This window comes from Dermochelys coriacea, chromosome 9, assembly GCF_009764565.3.
Source record: "Dermochelys coriacea isolate rDerCor1 chromosome 9, rDerCor1.pri.v4, whole genome shotgun sequence".
Taxonomy (NCBI): Eukaryota; Metazoa; Chordata; order Testudines; family Dermochelyidae; genus Dermochelys; species Dermochelys coriacea.
This window is the reverse complement of record NC_050076.1, coordinates 38,380,879-38,398,972: the sequence shown is the minus strand read 5'-3', so window position 1 is coordinate 38,398,972 and position 18,094 is coordinate 38,380,879. Positions and strand designations below refer to the sequence as shown.

Below are 18,094 nucleotides of genomic sequence, written 5' to 3'. Positions count from 1 at the left end.
TTGGGTTCAGGCTAGATTTGGAGCTCTGGGACCCTCCCCCCTTGCAGAGTCCTTGAACCTGGGCTTCAGCCTAAGCCCAAATATCTACACCTCAAATAAACAGCCCCTTAACCTAAGCTCCGCTAGCCCAAATCTGCTGACATGGTTTTTAATTGCCATGTAGACATACCATTAAGGAGCAGAATTAGCAGCTCCACTATGGAGGTGGCTTCTCAGTCTGCCAAACCTTTTGTGGTTCCCCAGTGTGCAGCCTCATTCCAACAGAGTAGATGTGTCGGAATGGAGCTCCCGCAGTGAGGCCTTAAGAGGCTGGAGGGAGAATTGGTTTTGGCAGATATTTCATAGTGTATAAAGACGCATAACTGACATACAACAGTGGCTTCCAGCATGTAAAAGCAGTATCTGCTGTTACAGTAGCAAGGGGGGAAAATGACACAGTTATTGATAATGAGCATTTTTATAGGCTCCTATTGTATTGTTCTCTTTAACCTCTGAGGATAGGACAAGAAGCAATGGGCTTAAATTCCAGCAAGGGCAGTTTAGGTTGGACATTAGAAAAAAATTCATACCTGTCAGGGTAGTTGGGTACTGGAATAAATTGCTTAGGGAGGCTGTGGAATCTCAATCATTGTCTAACCTGCTCTTAAAAATCTCCAAGGGGTCATCCTGCCTCAGTGCAGATGACTGGACTAGATGGCCTCTCAAGGTCCCTTCCAGTCTTATGAGTCTATGATTGTTGCTTACCAAATATATATATCAATGAAAGATGATTAAGCAAAACTACGAATGCCATGTCATTATAGCCATCCACTTCCTCATTCTTAAATCTCTTTGCAATTCTTCTTTCATGATTCTTCTTTTAGATCATGTCCTTCATACATGTGTTTTATGCAATATTGTGTACAGTCTTCAGCTAGTGCTGAACTGCTTTGTCAGACTTCTAGTGTTCCAGGCAGATGGAGAAGACTAAACAAGTACCCACAGACTGGCTATTTCAGATGAAGCTCCTCTTTAATCCAGAAAAGGTTTAGTTCTGGTATTTTAATCATTGATTGACTGGGATCTTTCCTTCCATGCTGGGTTAAGTCAAAGATCCATATGTTAGATGTACTAGGGAATGTGTGAGGCTGTAGATCATAGCACTGGTGAGAATCTCAAGGGAACAGAGGAGGGCATAAGGAATGTAAGAAGTCACCGGGTTAAAGCCACATTAAAACAGCTGTTATGTTAATGAGAGTTCTGCTTTTCTTCTAACTGTGGGTCACTAATTTAGAAAAATATTAATAACTTTTTTATTGTTTTTCATATTTGACGTTAATGTAGACTGGAACTCCATACCCTAGAAGCTATTCCTACTCCTAATAGACCTAGTGTAGAAGATCATAGTTATTATATTGTCACTGCCCAGTTTAGTCTAGTGCAGTACAATTCCATTTAAGATGCTGTCATCTGTTTTGTTGGATTTTCACTCTCAGTAAAGGTGTTCAATTAATAATGGAACTATGCCTGATTGAGTTTATCTTCTTAAAGAACTACAGTTCATCCATGCAGTAGACTTGCTTTCCCAATCGTAACAGGACAGTGACAAGAGCTGTGTGAATACTTCAGTAAGAAAGTCAAAAATGGGCAAAATTCAAAACGGCTGGATCTGTGAGGACGTATACACAGCAATAGAGCTGTGTTGCAATTGGCACTCTTATTTTGCAAGGGTTAGCACAATATTTTTGGTTGTTTATTTCAATTTACAGGGATTTGGACCTCCCACCCCAGGTTCAACTTCCAAAGAACTCAAAACATTAAAGCAAAATTCAGCCAAAGCAACCAAATTTCATTTGTTTTTCTTCCTGAAATATGTGCAGACACACATTTTGCCTGAGTTCAACACCCAAAGTTAAGCTTACCCAAGACCACTCAAGACTAGCTCAAAATGGGGAACAAATCCTTTGAAATGAATCACAATTGTTAGCAAATCTGATCTTAGTTTTCAGTTAGTAATGGAACGTCAAACCAGGCAAGTTTTTTATGATTTTGGGTTTCGTAGAAAGTAGTTCTCTTTGGCAACCATGAAGCAGAAAGTGTCTGATGCACTCTGAACCTAAACTCGTTGGGACAGTCCATTCCTGAATTGGCCAACTGGGGGGTTTGGAAACCCACTTTATGCCTATTTATATAATCCCACTATTTTCTCCATCAGAATTTTAATTTGTTTACGTCTACTCAGATCCATATTATTTTGAAAATGTATATGTCCAAAGATTTCTTAATTGCAGTGACAATGGGGATGAAAGGAGACACCATAAACTTGAAATCTCATCAACTTCAAAAGTTAAAGTGCAAGTAGTTTCAGGTAGTACACACCTGAGTCACCCTGTCAGCTTTTGTGGTTTACAGTCAAATTTTCCTGGTTTTTTTTTTGTTTGTTGTTTTTCTCTTCCATGTTGCTGTCCAATACAAACCAGGAGAAACTAGCTAATTAATTATAAATGGGGGAAACAGTGAAAAGGACTATATAGAGAGTGTAGTCAAATGTGCAAATTAAACAAACTGGGAAAACAGATAATTTTTTCCTCTAATCTCTTTCCATTACATGATCTTTAAACAACAAAAAATCTCTCCTTCAAAGTGATCCACCGTTATGAAAGTTGGAAAACCATTGTCCATTGGTAGGTGTAAAAAAAACAAAAAAGCCCCAACAACTGAGCTTATAAATAACCTGGCTTCTCATTTTTCCTTTTATGCCATATTATAGTTATGCAAGAACATAAACAAAATGATCTCTAAGCTTTCTAATAAACCTATGCAATGATGGAAAAGGAAACCGCTTTCTTTAGACGGCTTTTTAAACATGTACCTGAACCCGAGCCTCAGTAAGTTTGGCTCTTTGTGCAAGTTCTTCCCGAGTGTAAATATCAGGGTAGTGGGTCCTCTCAAAAGCTCTTTCCAGTTCTTCTAGTTGTTCTGCAGTAAAGGTTGTTCGACTACGACGTTGCTTTCTTTTTAAAGGTAAATCTGGTTCAGAATCTATGTCAGAGCCTTCATCAGATTGGGGTGCTGATGCTGGAAGAAAAATCAGGGAGCAATAAGGTTCTAGCTGACAAAACCAAAAGAAAAAGTAATCCATGATTTTTTTTTTCCACTGGGGAATAAATATAATATAAATTCAAATTCAAATATAAATTTTGATTCATTTGGTAAACTTGATTCTAGAATGGAAACACTCTAATCTGAGAGCAGAGGTAAATGCTACATTACAGTGTATTACTGGTACATTTGCTGAGATGAATGAATAATTCTCAACTGTTTGTTCAATGAATTTATCCTCTTTTCCTGGCCCTGGGATATCTGGGAGCAGATTATGATTTCCTTGAATGCATTTGTTATTCAAACATATTTAATGAATTTTTTACTCTATCAGATTATTGCAGGTATTTGAAATTTGATCTGTACTGCTTCATTTTCATTGGTCAGATAAGCCATATGGTCTTGATCCTTTCTCCTGATTGAGTATACAAATAAGCACTTGCAGCTAATTTAAAATTCTGCCCCAATGAAAACCCGTGAGTGTGACTTTTGAAATTATTTTTTCATAGATGTGTCAGTAACACCTGATTGCTCAAATTATTATGGAAATTGAATACAAAAAGGACAAGAGCATATCTGAAGCAAATTCATTTTTAAATGTGATTAAATATTTGCATAACATCTTTTGCATTATTTGTCCAGTTCTGCAAATCTGCATGGTACTTCCACATCCATACAAGTATAATTCAACAGGATTATATTTTCATAATCATTTGTCACTTATTTATGTATCTTTTGCCTTCCTGAGATTCTGCTAGGCAGGTTAGGACAAGCGTTAATGCTCATATAAGATCTCATCTGGTATTGTGTAGGGAGCTTATATGAGAATATGAGCACTGAGCATATACTAAGAGTTGTAGTTTGTGTCTGACCCTATTCTCCACTCTAGTATCAATTATTACTCAGCTCATTGATAAGGGCCAAATTCTTCAATGGAATTTTGCTCAGTTAAGGATGGCAGAAGTCGAACCATTGTTTTTATTAGAGGCATATCAGTTGCTAGCACAAAAAGCACAATTGCTTTTGGCAAAAATAAAAATAAACGTGAAAGGCCAGGTTCATGTCTGGTATAACTATTGATTAAATTAACCTGCATCAGGGATGAATTAGGTCAAAGCAGTAAAAGGTGCTTTTCTGACACCAGAATATGTGTCTAACCATAAAACTCTGCCCTAAACAAAATAAGGATCATCCCATGGGAATATTATATCCCTCAAACCTCCACACCCACACCCCCTCAGTCTCTTCCTGGGATTCCACCATAGGAGACTACATTCATGTTCCAGCTGGGACACCATAAGTTTCCCACACTGACAGAGGCAGCCTGGGAGATGTGCTCAATGAGTGCATCCCATAGTTCCCTAAATCTGCCCATGCTGGCTCTGCTAACCTTCTGGGCTGCACAGCCAATGCAAGATGCCCCTTTGGAACAAGGTGTACTGACAGATTGCATGTCAGTGCTCCCCTACCTCAGCTGACATTCCCTTACAAATGGGGAAGAGCCTGGACTACACTGTGACATTTACAAACATTTTAGGTCATCAGCACAGGGAAAGATTAAAGAAAATAATGAGAGGATTACAGAGAAATCGCGATTTAAATTCTTATCAGATTCTTATACTGATCAAAATACCTCAAATGTATTTCAAGAACTCGTCCTTGTAATTTCTATGCAGTAGATTAACCACATCTGGAAAAGAATATAGTTTAGTGGCTAACAGAATGGCTCTGTTGTTCTGTTTCTCATTGTTTTGTTTCTAGAAATGAGCCTGACCCAAAATGCTTCTTTAAACATTCCCAAACTTCGGTTGGATTCAGATCAGATCCAAACTTTGCAACTGTACTTTATTTTTATTATGGGCTAAACAACAAAGCCCCCAGATCCAACCTTCCCCAAACTATGAGGAAGCTCAGATCTACAAGTGATTTTGCAGCTCAAGCTCACTTCTCCTAGTTTCCTAGTCTCTATAGGGAGAAGATAGTAACATGGATGCAGGGAAAGCTCAGACATATGATTCTGTGCAGTTGCTCTGTATCCCCATATCTATAAGGCCTATGAAGTGTATACTGTGCAGACTCAAAATGTCTACACACAGAACAGAGAGACAATTTGGGTGAGGTAATATCTTTTATTGGACCATCTTCTGTTGGTGAGAGAGACCAGCTTTCAAGCCACAGAAGCTGGTCCAATAAAAAAATAATGTTACCTCACCCACCTTGTCTCTCTAATATCCTGGGACTGACATGGTTACAACCACACTGCATAGACATACAGTACGTTTTCTTCCTTGTTCTGATAAGGATGGGGGAGGGGTTTATATAGACTCTACTTCTATCTTATACTGACTTCATTTCAAAAGTCTCTTCCAGAACCCTGGCAACACCCTCTCTCCTCCTCCATCAGGTAACTGTAATAGAAAAGGGTGGGGTGAGGGGTGATATAAGGGCAGTAGCCCATGTGAGTGGAGACTATCCCAGCAAGCAAAAATTCCCCCATCCATTAAACTCTGCAAGGGAACTCATCCAGCAACGGGAAGGGGACTCCCCACTGATATTACAATTCATCATTTTATTGAAATACTAGTACCACTTCTACCTTAAATAGAATGAAATAGATTATTGGTACAGACCTTGATATAAAATAATCTCCTGAACATGACTCATTCAAGCATAACTAAAAACACAAAGCCAGAACAGAAATCTCATTTTAACTCTAGCTAAAGAGACTGACTTGTTCAGTTCCAACTATTTTACATATTCAATTTCACTCAAGCTGTTTGAACCAATAAGTACACTTAATCTATTTACCCAGTCTTGCGTGTAGGAAAGACAAGGTCCTTTTACAGGCAACTCAGCTGAAGAGTTTATGAATTTCTGGACACACAGAGGAATAGCTATTGCTAGTACAGAGACTCTCAACAACACACTAACCCGTCAGATGTCTAAATGACTTCATAGATTGCTAGGATACAGCAATTAGATTAACTTTAATCTCATCTGTAAACTATTTCAGTCATCCAGCCACGATAAATGTTTTGGGACCAATTCTGCAGGCATTCTTGGCCAAAACTCCCATTTTAGTTCATAATTGTAATGCATTGAGAAGTACATACAACTCCCAGTCTCTCACCTCAATGAGAGCCTTGTCTGAGCAAGACTTGAAGGATTTGGAGCCTAAAATTAGAGCACCCACCCTATTTTTCAAATAAAATCCTTGAGAACAGATAGCATGATCTGCCAATTTCAAACAGTTTAATTCTGTGGTTCATTATCAAGTAAAAATTCTAGCGTATCATTAAATAAATATAACTCCTTGTTCTTTGAATTTGTCTTAGTGCCCAATATATTTGACCAAATCATTTCAGGTCTTTTACCGTCTTCAAAGCTTTCAGAGTTACAAACACCAGCATTAAACCATCCCAGAAGCATAAAAACAGAAACACAACTTTCTCTAGGTATCTTCCCCACAGTGGCTCCAGACATAATTATTCTCTGTTGCTATAACAACTCAACTGGAATAGCTATGTGGCTAATTAGCTAGACTAGGAGAAGTTGGTGCTTCTGTTAGAAGAGCACAACAGAAGTATTAATGGTTCTCTGTACCTGCTTGTGGTAAAACCTGAAACAGGACCCCTGTGAGGTCCACTTTTGAGACACTTTCTCTGCCAAACGCTCCCTTTGATTGGGAGGGATTTATAAGTTTATGAAGAACAATTGAGTCTGGCCTTAAAACCTATGAAGGCCAGGAAGGAATCCATGGGGAAAGGAAGCTCCAAACCCTGTCGATATCAGGGCCTCTTTCAGTACTTTTCTCCCACCATCCCTCAGGAGCTAGGCTGATGCTGGCTGCCCTATCTATCTAAAGCTACAATGGGGTATAGAGTACACACAGAGCATGCCCAGCTAGTGTAGTCAATGAGGAATGGCTTAGGAGCAGGAGCGACGGAAGCTCTCTAAAAGTGTGGGGGGAAGGCTGCCAGCACCCAAACTGGGGCCCCACCACCACACCACCCCTTCTCCCCAAGCTCCCACTCTCATGCCACCCATTCCCCTTGAGGCCCCACCCCTGCACCGCCTCTCCCCCCAAAAACCCACCCCCACTCGCTCCTCTCTGCCCCCTCCCACCCATTGTTTGTCTTATAGCCGGTAAGAAGTGATGGGGCCATGGTCCCCTGTCCCCCCCTGTTCTGGCACTTCTGCTTAAGAGAGGAAAGTAGAGTGCCCTACACACCTGAAACCTACAGTATATTACCTACACAGCTTTCTACATGCCCAAGCAGTGCCTCCCACATCCACCCTGCTATTGTTAGCAGCATAGTGTTCCACTGCCACCCCCTTGCCAGAGCCTTTTTCCAACAGAGTGAAAGGTTCCAGCAGTAGGGAAAGGCTAAGGCCTGGGGAGGTAGACAAAGTTTCTGGCAGCTCCTGGCTGCTGGAGCCTTTCCCCATCGCCTCCACACTGAGGTAGCCTTTCCTCACTACTTGCCCACTGCCAGACACCTGTAGCTACACACCACAGAGACATGTATGGACACAGCTGCCTCTCATGTATGGACACAGCTGAGGCACGTAGCTACATGTATAGTGCCTGTACTCTACATGCTGCCCTAAATGTAGACAAGGCCTAAGGTACTTAGATGCCCCCCGCATCACAGTAGTATCTTAATGTTTCACAGTCTTTAATGTATTTATCTTTACAACACCCCAGGAGATAGTGAACTTCTATTATCCCGTTTTGCAGTTGGGGAAGTGAGCCACAAACACACTAAGTGTAAAATTTTGAAAAGTGCCTAAGAGCCTAAGGCTCCTAAGTGACATAAGTGCTTCTGAAAATTTTGTCCTAAGTGACTTTCCCAAGATCACATAGGAACTATGTGGCAGAGCAGAGAGTTGAACCCTGTCTCAAGTCACAGAGGCATGCCCTAACCATTTAACCATCCTTCCTCTCTGTGTGGGAGGGTTCCATTTACCCCAACCTCTACATAACTATCAGACTTACTCAGGCTATGCAAGGGAAATATGCACTTCATACTAGGAAAGTTAAAGCTGAAATGCATAGTAATGTGAAAATTGAATTAATCTCAGTATCCTCACCTGAATACCTTCATTACCTGGGCAGGGGGGGCACTAGGTAAATTGTAAAAAGGCAGTTTAAACAATTTTATAAACAGTGAACTATTTCTGTTGTTTTCTTGTTTGCTGAAGATGCTGGCATCTTGTGTCCATGACAGGATGATGTATTTAGCACAGAAATATATGCTTAATTCTATTTCCATTCCACATTCAAATGTTGTCATTTACAGTAAAGAAAAGGCATGAAGGTAAAACAGGACGGCTAACCTGAATATTTTTCTCAGCAAAGTAGCTAAAAATCTAGGTTACTATATCTAATACAATTCACAAATCCTGAGCTGGAATCACAAAATGAAGGAGAAAAATTAACTTCAGATTAAATGGCTTTCATATTCAGATGAGTTTATCAGTACCATTCTACTTCAAACCCCGGACTATTGTTATTGAAAAATATCAAGTTCATTTGTCTCATCTTATTAGAATCGGGCAAATGTAATCTCAAATGACAGCAGGCTGTCTGTACAACAGAGTGCATCATATTTTTCTTTATTGAAGTCTGTTCAGAGGTGATGGGCTTTTGACTGAAAAAACAACTCTTAATACACTTTTAACCAGGCAAAAGGCCTACCAGGATATTGACCAAGCCCAGAAATAGACATATATACCCAAGAAATTAGAACGGTTTTGTGATGTACATTCTGACTAAGATACCCCTATTTATGGTACCTGTGAGCAGTCTCATATATTTCTATTTTAGAAAGGTATTGAGTGTATAATGATGTGAATGTGAGAGCGATTTATATATAAACAAGGGAAGTAGGGCATAGAGAGACAGAAAATAGGCGCTAACCTTTATAATTAGCCCAGAGAGGTTAGTACTCAAACCCCGTTTTGCAATAGCTGGAGGACGGAGGAGAATTGTCAGTTTCCAGAAAGATCATGTACAGGACAACAATCACCCCACAGGATTACAAATTCCTCCCTTAAGAAGCAAATCAAAGTGGGAGGAGAAACCATAAGTGCCACCAGTGGACTAGCCATGAAGTTTAATTAAAGAAGGAATTACAGAATTAGAGAGCAATTCTTTGTCCGTTAACCCCTTGTGACCTGTTTGGTGGCCTCAGGAAATACTTCATCCTAGTTAACACTATTATGCACAAAACCTTTGCTCAATTTCATAGGGATTTGGTCACATGGAATTCTGTAATTATTGGTTTCCCAAAGCACATCACAAATAGACATGCCCATACGAAAACAGAACAAAATAATTCATAAGTGCTCATTCTGTGCATTGTTTGTTTTTCTCAGCACAACATTTCATTTGAATAATTAAATAACAAAAACATGACAACCATTTAAAAGCCATATATTTATGTATTACAGATGCAACACAATACACTTTAGAAATGACTGAAAGGAGGGATATCCTTCTGCAGAGCTTTGAAGGCAGAAATTTATTGGCAAACATTCAACTGTTATAAAATTAACCATCACAAAAATCATACTGACTTCCTTCCATGCTAATAATCATCAATAGTCTGTGCTAGAAGCACTATATATAGCTGTGGATTTTGTTAAAATAAGACAAGACAAAGACCTGTCTTAAACATCCCGTTGGGCTGAGATTGAGCTTTACATTTCCATTTGCCACCTCTTGTTATTTATTTTTTGTAATATTAATTTAAACAGGACTCCCTCCCCCCTTCTCTATTACTTAAGTCTTTGAACAGGGCAACTCAATGTCTGATGCACCTATTTGGCTAATTACAGAATGTTCTATACTTGTATACTTTAGCATTCAATACAGAGGACACAATGGGGCAGCTAACTGTTTTCTGATCTGAAGTAGCCTTTTACACTCAAGAAGATGTGAATGACCTCTATCATGTTTACTCGGGTGCAAGCCAGGAGAAGTGCAGCAAGGCTGATACCCCCACACAAACCCAGAATAAATGACAAATGACACTTTTCCTTTGTGATCTTTGGGATTTTTGTTGACTTATTTGGAGGCTTTTGTTGGATCCTAAGAAATGGCCTGTGGCTGAAGCCTATTCTACCAATTTCCACGCTCCATCTGTGGTATCCATCAACAGGGCCTTTGCCCGCATTCAGGGCTCTGACACCTGCCTGGCAGGATGCAGGAGACACAAAGAAAGCTGAAGTGGATGAGAAGGGGGAGGTTGTTTTTTTGGGGACAGTAGGGGCGGGTGGTGAGGTTAAACTGGATGCACAGTAGGGGTTAATCCAAACCAATCCAATCCAGAGACCTCGGCACCTGGAGACTCCCTGTCAACATTTATTTTCGATGGGAGAGGTAACGGAGTTCAAATGTAAATTTAAAAATATTACATATGTACTAAAAAAGAAAAGAGAGAGAAAGTAAGAGAGAATCTGTCATAGGGTTTGAGCCATAAGACACTCCCTAGGCACTCTCCAAATAAATCTCCAGGGTTTATTTGCTATAAAAACTCCTAGCAGTGGTAGGTGGCAAGGCAATACATGCCTTTTTAGATCATTGTTTGTGTTAGGCTAAGCTTTCAGCAGCTGGCATTTTAACAATTGATAGATCAGAAAAAGTCAGGAGTCCTTTTCGTCACAAAAAAGAAAGTCCTCAGAAAAACTAACTGGCATCTTAATTTCCTTCTAACATTTTTTTCCCCTCAGTGTTTCCATTTGAGGAAATATCTGTATTTGCATATGAAATATAAATAAGACTCTAGAGTCAACTGACTACTCTGCTCCCAGCCCAGCAGCTCTCCGAGTTGTGTTTTCCCCCCACTACAGAAATGTAATGCTAGGCCTCTCCTCTCCCCCCAGTTCCTCCTTCTGAAACCTCAGTTTCACAGCAAGGGGTCATTAAAAAGAAAATAAGCCCCTGCCAGGTCTGTGCTAATCAAAATAGTACAAATAAACTCTGACACTCAACAACTCCCCAAGTGCCCACAACCCTGGATGGAGAGTACAGATTAGTTATGAATATGGCAGGCAGCAGGGGAAAAGTTCAGAAGGTCTAAAGTCACTATGCAGCCACCTGTGAGTTGTTTAAGACTCACAACAGTACTATTGTATGTTTATTTAAGATAAGGGCTATGGAACGTGTTCCACAGCTCAGCAACTGACCCAACATTTCTGAATTGCACTGCTTCTGTTATAATACTCTTGGAAATGCGTGGTTTTGGCTGGTTTACCAGGTCTCAGTGTTGTCATTTAATCCGTGCTATTGTTTTCTTTCTGTGCTGAAACTTTATGATTTTTTTCCCCTTTCTTTACCATTTGTGTTTTTAAATGGGCACTTCCTTCTGTTAGGTTGCATTGTGAAATATAAATCCACCCAACTGTGAACAACTGGGCTTCTTTAATCTAACAAAAAAATGAAACTTGCATCAAAAAATTAAAACAAGATATTTCCCAGTGAAGTCATGATAAAAATGCATTCATGCTGCTAGATTTTCTTACTACAGTGCAAAGGATGATACTTCAGAATCAGAAACCATTTTACAAACAACGATAATTTTTAAGTTAGAAAAGCCATTAAATGGTTTGGAACAGTTTGAAATATGAAAAAAATTAGCAAGATCCCTTTTAACCCTTTTTATAGGGCACTTAGGCGACTAAATTTAAAAAAAAAAAAAAAAAGAACTACCGTCTGTTCTAGACATGAATATGTCTCATCTACAAGGATTAAGTCACACTCCAACTACCCCTTTGAAAAATGCTGCAATTCGCAAAGGGCATACTTAGAAAAACATTTAAAATGGCTCTTTAAAACTCCACAGGCACCTCAACAAAAGTCTTCAGTGATGGAAAGCGAGGAGAGGCAAGAAAACTTATTACTATTTAAGTAAACTGATTAATAAAGTAATTAATCAGTTAACAGAATCCAAAAAAATATGCCTATCTACTAAGAATTCTAAGCTATGGTCTGAAAATGTCAGTGGGATGGAAAGACCAGCCAATATAGCTCAAAGTTCTTTTCTTATCATCAATAGATGATAAGTTTTTATTTTCTTTGGACAGAATCACACGATCAATGAGCTCCGTAGACCAAGGTGAAAAGGAAAACAGTAGCTGTAGTAAAGGGAAAGGGCCAACAGTGACTTTTATTTACAATTGCCAAGAGACAGGCTATTATTGACCATATGTGCCACAATCACCCTCCTTATCATGGGTTGGCCATCATGTCCATTGGGAGCTGTTAATGAACTGGGTAATTGAGCTGCTGACATGTGTTACCAAAACAAAACAATAGGAAGAAGAGACAAATGAACATTTTATTTGCCAATCAGAGTAGGTTCCGCTTTTCAGAGAGCTGGGGCTAAGTAAGTGGCTGAATACATAAAACAGTGCATTGAAGGCAAGCAGATGCATGCACAATAATGGTTAACTGACAGCTTATAGCCCATCTGTGCTTAACATTTTGTTAAAGAAATTACTTGACTTGCTAAAGAGACAAATCATACAGCTGCCCCAAGTGCTGCATTATAAGAGATAAATCATTAGCTAAACTGTTTCATGCTTAAAATGACAATGCATATTAACAGTTATGCCAGGACATTTTGTCCGCACAGCTTGATGCAGTTATAACTTACAAAAAATGTGACATCTCATAGCTATTCAACAGAAGAGAATGACAACACTGTGAAAACAATTTCAATAAGCAAACAATAGACAATTCATATTCTCTTCTTTTTAAAAATAATTTCTATAATATTTTTTAAATGATGAAATAATATGCAAAGGCAAACAAGGCCACTGTCTAAGTGTTCTGCACCATTAAACTGCTTGCATGTACTTCATTCAAAACCACAGAGCATCAAAAGGGAACACATTCCACTTTAAATATAATCAAAGACAGCATTGCCAGTGCTGAGAATCAAATGGCTAATTCTCCACTGTGCACTGAAAGGATGAATAATTTTAAAAGGGAAAGGAAGGGGATACAACAAATGCAATAACTGAACAACTTCTCCTCCCATTCCAAAAACTAGACTTGCTTTGTTGGAACAAGTAACATGAAACCATCGGGTGAAACATGATTTAGGGCTTGATCCTGTTCTCACTTTTGCTGGTGTAAATCAGTATTGTGCATTATTATTATTAATTATTATTATTTATACTGCAGTAGCACCAGGAGGCTGCAGTCAGGACTGAGGGCTCATTGTACAGCTGAGTGCTGTACATGATCCCTGCCTTGAAAAGCTTACAATCTAAAACCTCGATTGTGCAAATATTCACCCCGGGAGTAACTTCATATTTGTGAATAGTCCCATTGAACTCAACGGAACTACTCATGTGCAAAAAGTTACTCACGTGCATGAGTGTTTGCAAGTTCAAATCCCAAGAAACTAGTGCAAGTGGCGACAGAAACAGGCTCTTAACACCAGGTCGGGTCCTACTCTCCTTATCCAGACAAACAGTTCCATTGGACCCAATTCTCCTCTTGGGTCTCATCTATTTGAGAAAGTTGCAATAGTTTAACCACAAGCATGAATTTAAACTGATTTCATTGAACTGGCACAAACCCCTGTGTGGACATTCTTATTATGGTTTAAGTGTGATTCTCCCCCACAGACACACACCCTCAACTTGATTGAGAACAGGTTTAAGCTAAACTGGAATAAGCCATTTTTAAACCAAAATGTGATTTTCTCTGGTTTAAACAACTAAGTTAGGTGATATTGGTGCAACTTTCCCATATAGACAAGGCCTCTTGATAGTTTTATTCCATTGTAATCAGGGCCACATTAACTCTCCTGTGGGCCCGGGGCTATTAGATTTTGTGGGGTCCCTGTACAGAAGTCTTTTTCCTAATTTAAAACAAAAAGATCAATTATGGCATAGAGGCGATTAATGCTATACTAAACTGGCCTTTTAATTAACATAAAGCCATTCTGTGGTTACATTTCAGTCTTAAAATATGTAGAATATAGTTAAATAAATTCAAAATAGCCTACTTCTTACCTTACAACAGTTGTTATATTAGTTCCTTTCTGGGAGGGAGTCTGAGTGTAGGGGGGGCTCCAGCCTGGGGTGCAGGAGAGGGTGAGGGCTCTGGGAAGGAGTTCGGGTGCAGGAGCGGATTCTGACCTGGGGCAGGGGGTTGGGGTGCGAGATGCAGGCTCTGGCTGGGAGGCGCTTACCACAGGTGGCTCCTGGCCGGCAGCACAGCAGGGCTCAGGCTGGCTGCCTGCCTGCCATAGGCCCACACCGCTCCCGGAAGTGGCCGGTTGTTGGCATAGCTCTGTGCGCCCCTGGCGGGAGGGGAATAGTGTGTCTCCATGCACTGCCCGTGCGCGTCACCCCTGCAGCTCCCCAATGGGAGCTGCGGGGACAGTGCTGGGGCGGAGCTGTCTCACTAAAAACAGGAGTGAAGGCATGGTGGGGTGGGCTTCAGCGCAGCCTAGCAATACAAATCCATACCCAAGGTTGCAAGCAGGTTTGTACAAACTGCGCAGAAGCCTGCATGCTGACCGTTATACCTGCCATTAGGCTAAATGCACTGAATAAACTGTTTGCTGCAAGAAATTTGCCCAAATGTATTTATTACCTTCAAAACTAGGGGAGGTTGACAATTTCCTGTCAAAATGTTAACTTGACAGAAAATCAGATTTTTGACAAAATTAAAAATTTTACAGAAAGACAGGTTGCCTCACAAATTGGATTTTTTTCAATCAGGAAACTGAAAACCAATAATTTCTGGCCAAAATTTAAAAAAAAGTTTAGATTTTTGGCATTTTTCAGCCAAAACACAAAACTAAACCAAAACCAAACTGGTTTTCAGTTGCCGAAAAGTTCTCGGGTTTCAGCTTTATTTATTTTATTTTTTTAAATTAAAAAAGTCAATGTTTTTCACTGAAAATTTTGTCAAAAATGAAAACATTCTTGTTTTCATCAAAGTTTTTAAAACCCGGTTTTCCAACCAGCTCTACTCAAACCTAAATTTAATCCCATTGAAGTCAGGCAAGATGGGGGATGTTATCACTTCCTTAAAATCTATCTGCTTCTACCAAATTGCCTCATCCTGGAAGATGCTGAGCCCTCCACTCCCTCCACGCCAGAGACAATTTCCACCTTTGTGTTAGTACAGTACCTAGCTCAATGGAGCCTTGATCCTGGCTACAGCCTCCATGGAAGGCAAGGGTGCTCGTCAGCTCTCAGGAGGCTCTCACCACCTTGCAGCATTTCAGGCCAAAGTTGTTTCCTCAGGAAACAGCATGTGGGAAGCAGGATTCCTTAGGATACAGTTTTCCTTGGATACATGATGTGGTTCCATTTATTATGGTCCCATTTACACTGTTATGGTAATTAACATGGGTCTGTTTCTCCATCAAACATTTCCAGATTCTGTTCTTCATGCTGTTAAGTTTGTGTATCCACTAGTTCCTGAAATCCTTTAATTGCTCTCATCTCCCCAATAGCTGTCATCTGAGTGTTTGAGGTGGGACTCCTATACAAACCCAGGGCTGGTTAAGCTTGAGGGCAGACAAGTCTCATAAAAGCTATTAGAATTCAAATACGTCATCTAATATTACAAATGTCAGTATTACATGCACTAAGTGGGAGGAGAGGGCAGCTAAAGCAAGACCAATTCTAATATTTTATTACAAATGCAACACCAAAAATCTGAAGAATAGATTATGTAAGAAGACTGCTTCAGCCATACTTAGCCAAAAAGCTACAGGGAATTTTTGGCCATAGTCTTTTAATAATAAACAGTCTAGTAAAGAGAGAAAGTTTGAGACATTATATATATATATATATATATATACACACAAAAACAGAAGCATTTATACAACTTAGTACATGTTAACAAGAAACACATTGAGCTTCATTTTAAAGGAATACATTTAAAAGTACACAGTTCTCTGTAGTTCAATGCACACAAAAAAACAGAACTGTATTCAGAAGGGCAATTTAAAAAAATCTACTGAACGGATTTGGGATGCCCAATTGCATACCTATATGATAGCAGCACCATGTCAAGCTACTCTAAAAAAATGCATGAAGTCAGGGCACACTGAGCAGTCTCTCCTTTGATCATTGACATAATGCGCCTGCTATGTTTGCCCTTCTTTGCATTTTGTAAACAGATGCTGACAGCTGTTCTTGTCCTTTGTTCAAACAATGACCGTTGTAATCAGCAAGAAAATTAATAGCAGATGAACACAATTAGGCTGAAACTAAAATATTTTATTTATGAACACTCTCCCCATCCAAATCTACTTTTAATTCCTTGCAGATATCAATGATAGTTTTTGTTATCACTACTCTGAATTATTAGCTCCTCCAGAAGAGTTGAAAAAGTAACACTTTGGTTGTATGGTCTACAGTAAGATAAATAAATACACCAACTCTTTCCCTATATTTCCATCAAAATAAATATACACACACACACACACACAGACACAGTATACTTCAAGTATAAATCTTACCAGTCTCATATGTTTATATATATGATTAAAACGTATAAGACTGGTGAGATTTATACTAGCATATTTTACAGACTTTGGGGATTTACTGGTACTATGAGATAGAATATGTACATGTCGTCTCTTGCAAAGTGTTATTTACCTTGAATAAGTACTTGTTTATAGATCAAACGCAGATAAGGAGCCAAGTTTACATTTACATTTACATTAAGTCCCTTTATGCTTCTCTGACATTGTAAATGTGCCTTAAAGTGCGCATAAAGTACATTTATGGAATGTAAATGAGAATTAGGCTCATGCTGATTTAAGCATTTGTTACTTACTTTTTGTTACTTTGCTTTATGCATTTTATCATAGTTGGCTGGGAGTTTTGTGGTTGTCTGTAACCATTTAATACAAAAGAGATCTTAAAAAAAAAATTCAAAATAATTTCACCATAAAATGTATCCCTCTAAATTGTTATGAGCAGGAAAATGAAACCTAATCATAACAAATAAGATCACTTTCACTTCTATGAAGTGCGACCGCAGAAATATAAATCTTACAACATGACAGAGAAAAAGTACATTCCTGTTTGCTAACTAATTCCATCACATTTGTTTAGTGTGCTTCAAGATGCAATACTGAGGTGCTCTAGAACTATTTGACACCCCATAATGCCTTGTGGCAGCCAGGATGGAGGAACTGTAAGCCACTAATGTTAGGCAGAGGGCTGCCAAGGGCTCATGAGAATGGGAGAAGGTAAGATGAAAGCTACTGAACAAAGGAATTCAAAAGACCTATATTCAGTTTTCAGCTCAGCCACAAGGCCTGGTTATGACCTTGGCCAAGTCATTAAATCTATCCTGTATCTCAGTTCTCCATCTATATCATGGGGCTAATATCACACAGCAGTTTGTGAGGATAAAATCTATTAATGATTGTGAGGTACTCAGATGGGCCATATTACAAGTACCTAGACAGAAAAATAGGCAGAAGCTATCCGCTTCTGGTGAATATATGCACTCGTGTGATTAAATAAATGGCGATGCCTCCTGGCCAACCCATTTATTTTCGTGCCCTCTTCCTCTTGGTCTTATCTGCAATTAGAACTTTTCAGCTTTAATAGTATGTACACTAGTAGATGTACAGGATTCCCAGTTTCTCTCCATCTTCTGAAGAGTCCTAGAGCACCTCAGTATTGCATCTTGAAGCACACTAAACAAACGTAATGGAATTAGTTAGCAAACGGGAATGTACTTTTTCTCTGTCAAATGTGGAAAGGTTTGTATTTCTGTTGTTTCAGTTCGGCACACAGAAGGTTTTTTACATTTATGTGCCACTTAGGCAAATTGTAGCCTTTGTGCCAATACAGAGAATATTTCCAACAAACCAAATACATGATATAATAATACTTTACATTTATATACTACCTTGCATGCCAAAGTGCTGTGCCAACTATGGTATATATCAGGGATGGGCAAACTTTTTGGCCCGAAGGCCATATCTGGGTGGGGAAATTGCATGCAGGG

The 18,094-nt window shown here is 39.3% G+C and overlaps 1 protein-coding gene across 1 annotated transcript in view; it reads right to left on the bottom strand.

Moving 5' to 3' along the window:
* PAX3 (paired box 3) overlaps positions 1–18,094 on the bottom strand; it is a 110,315-nt gene that overhangs the window by 31,792 nt on the left and 60,429 nt on the right. The window contains exon 6 of the mRNA XM_038416274.2: positions 2,852–3,057. Within this exon, the coding sequence (XP_038272202.1) occupies positions 2,852–3,057 (206 nt within the window). The remainder of the gene's footprint in view (positions 1–2,851; positions 3,058–18,094) is intronic.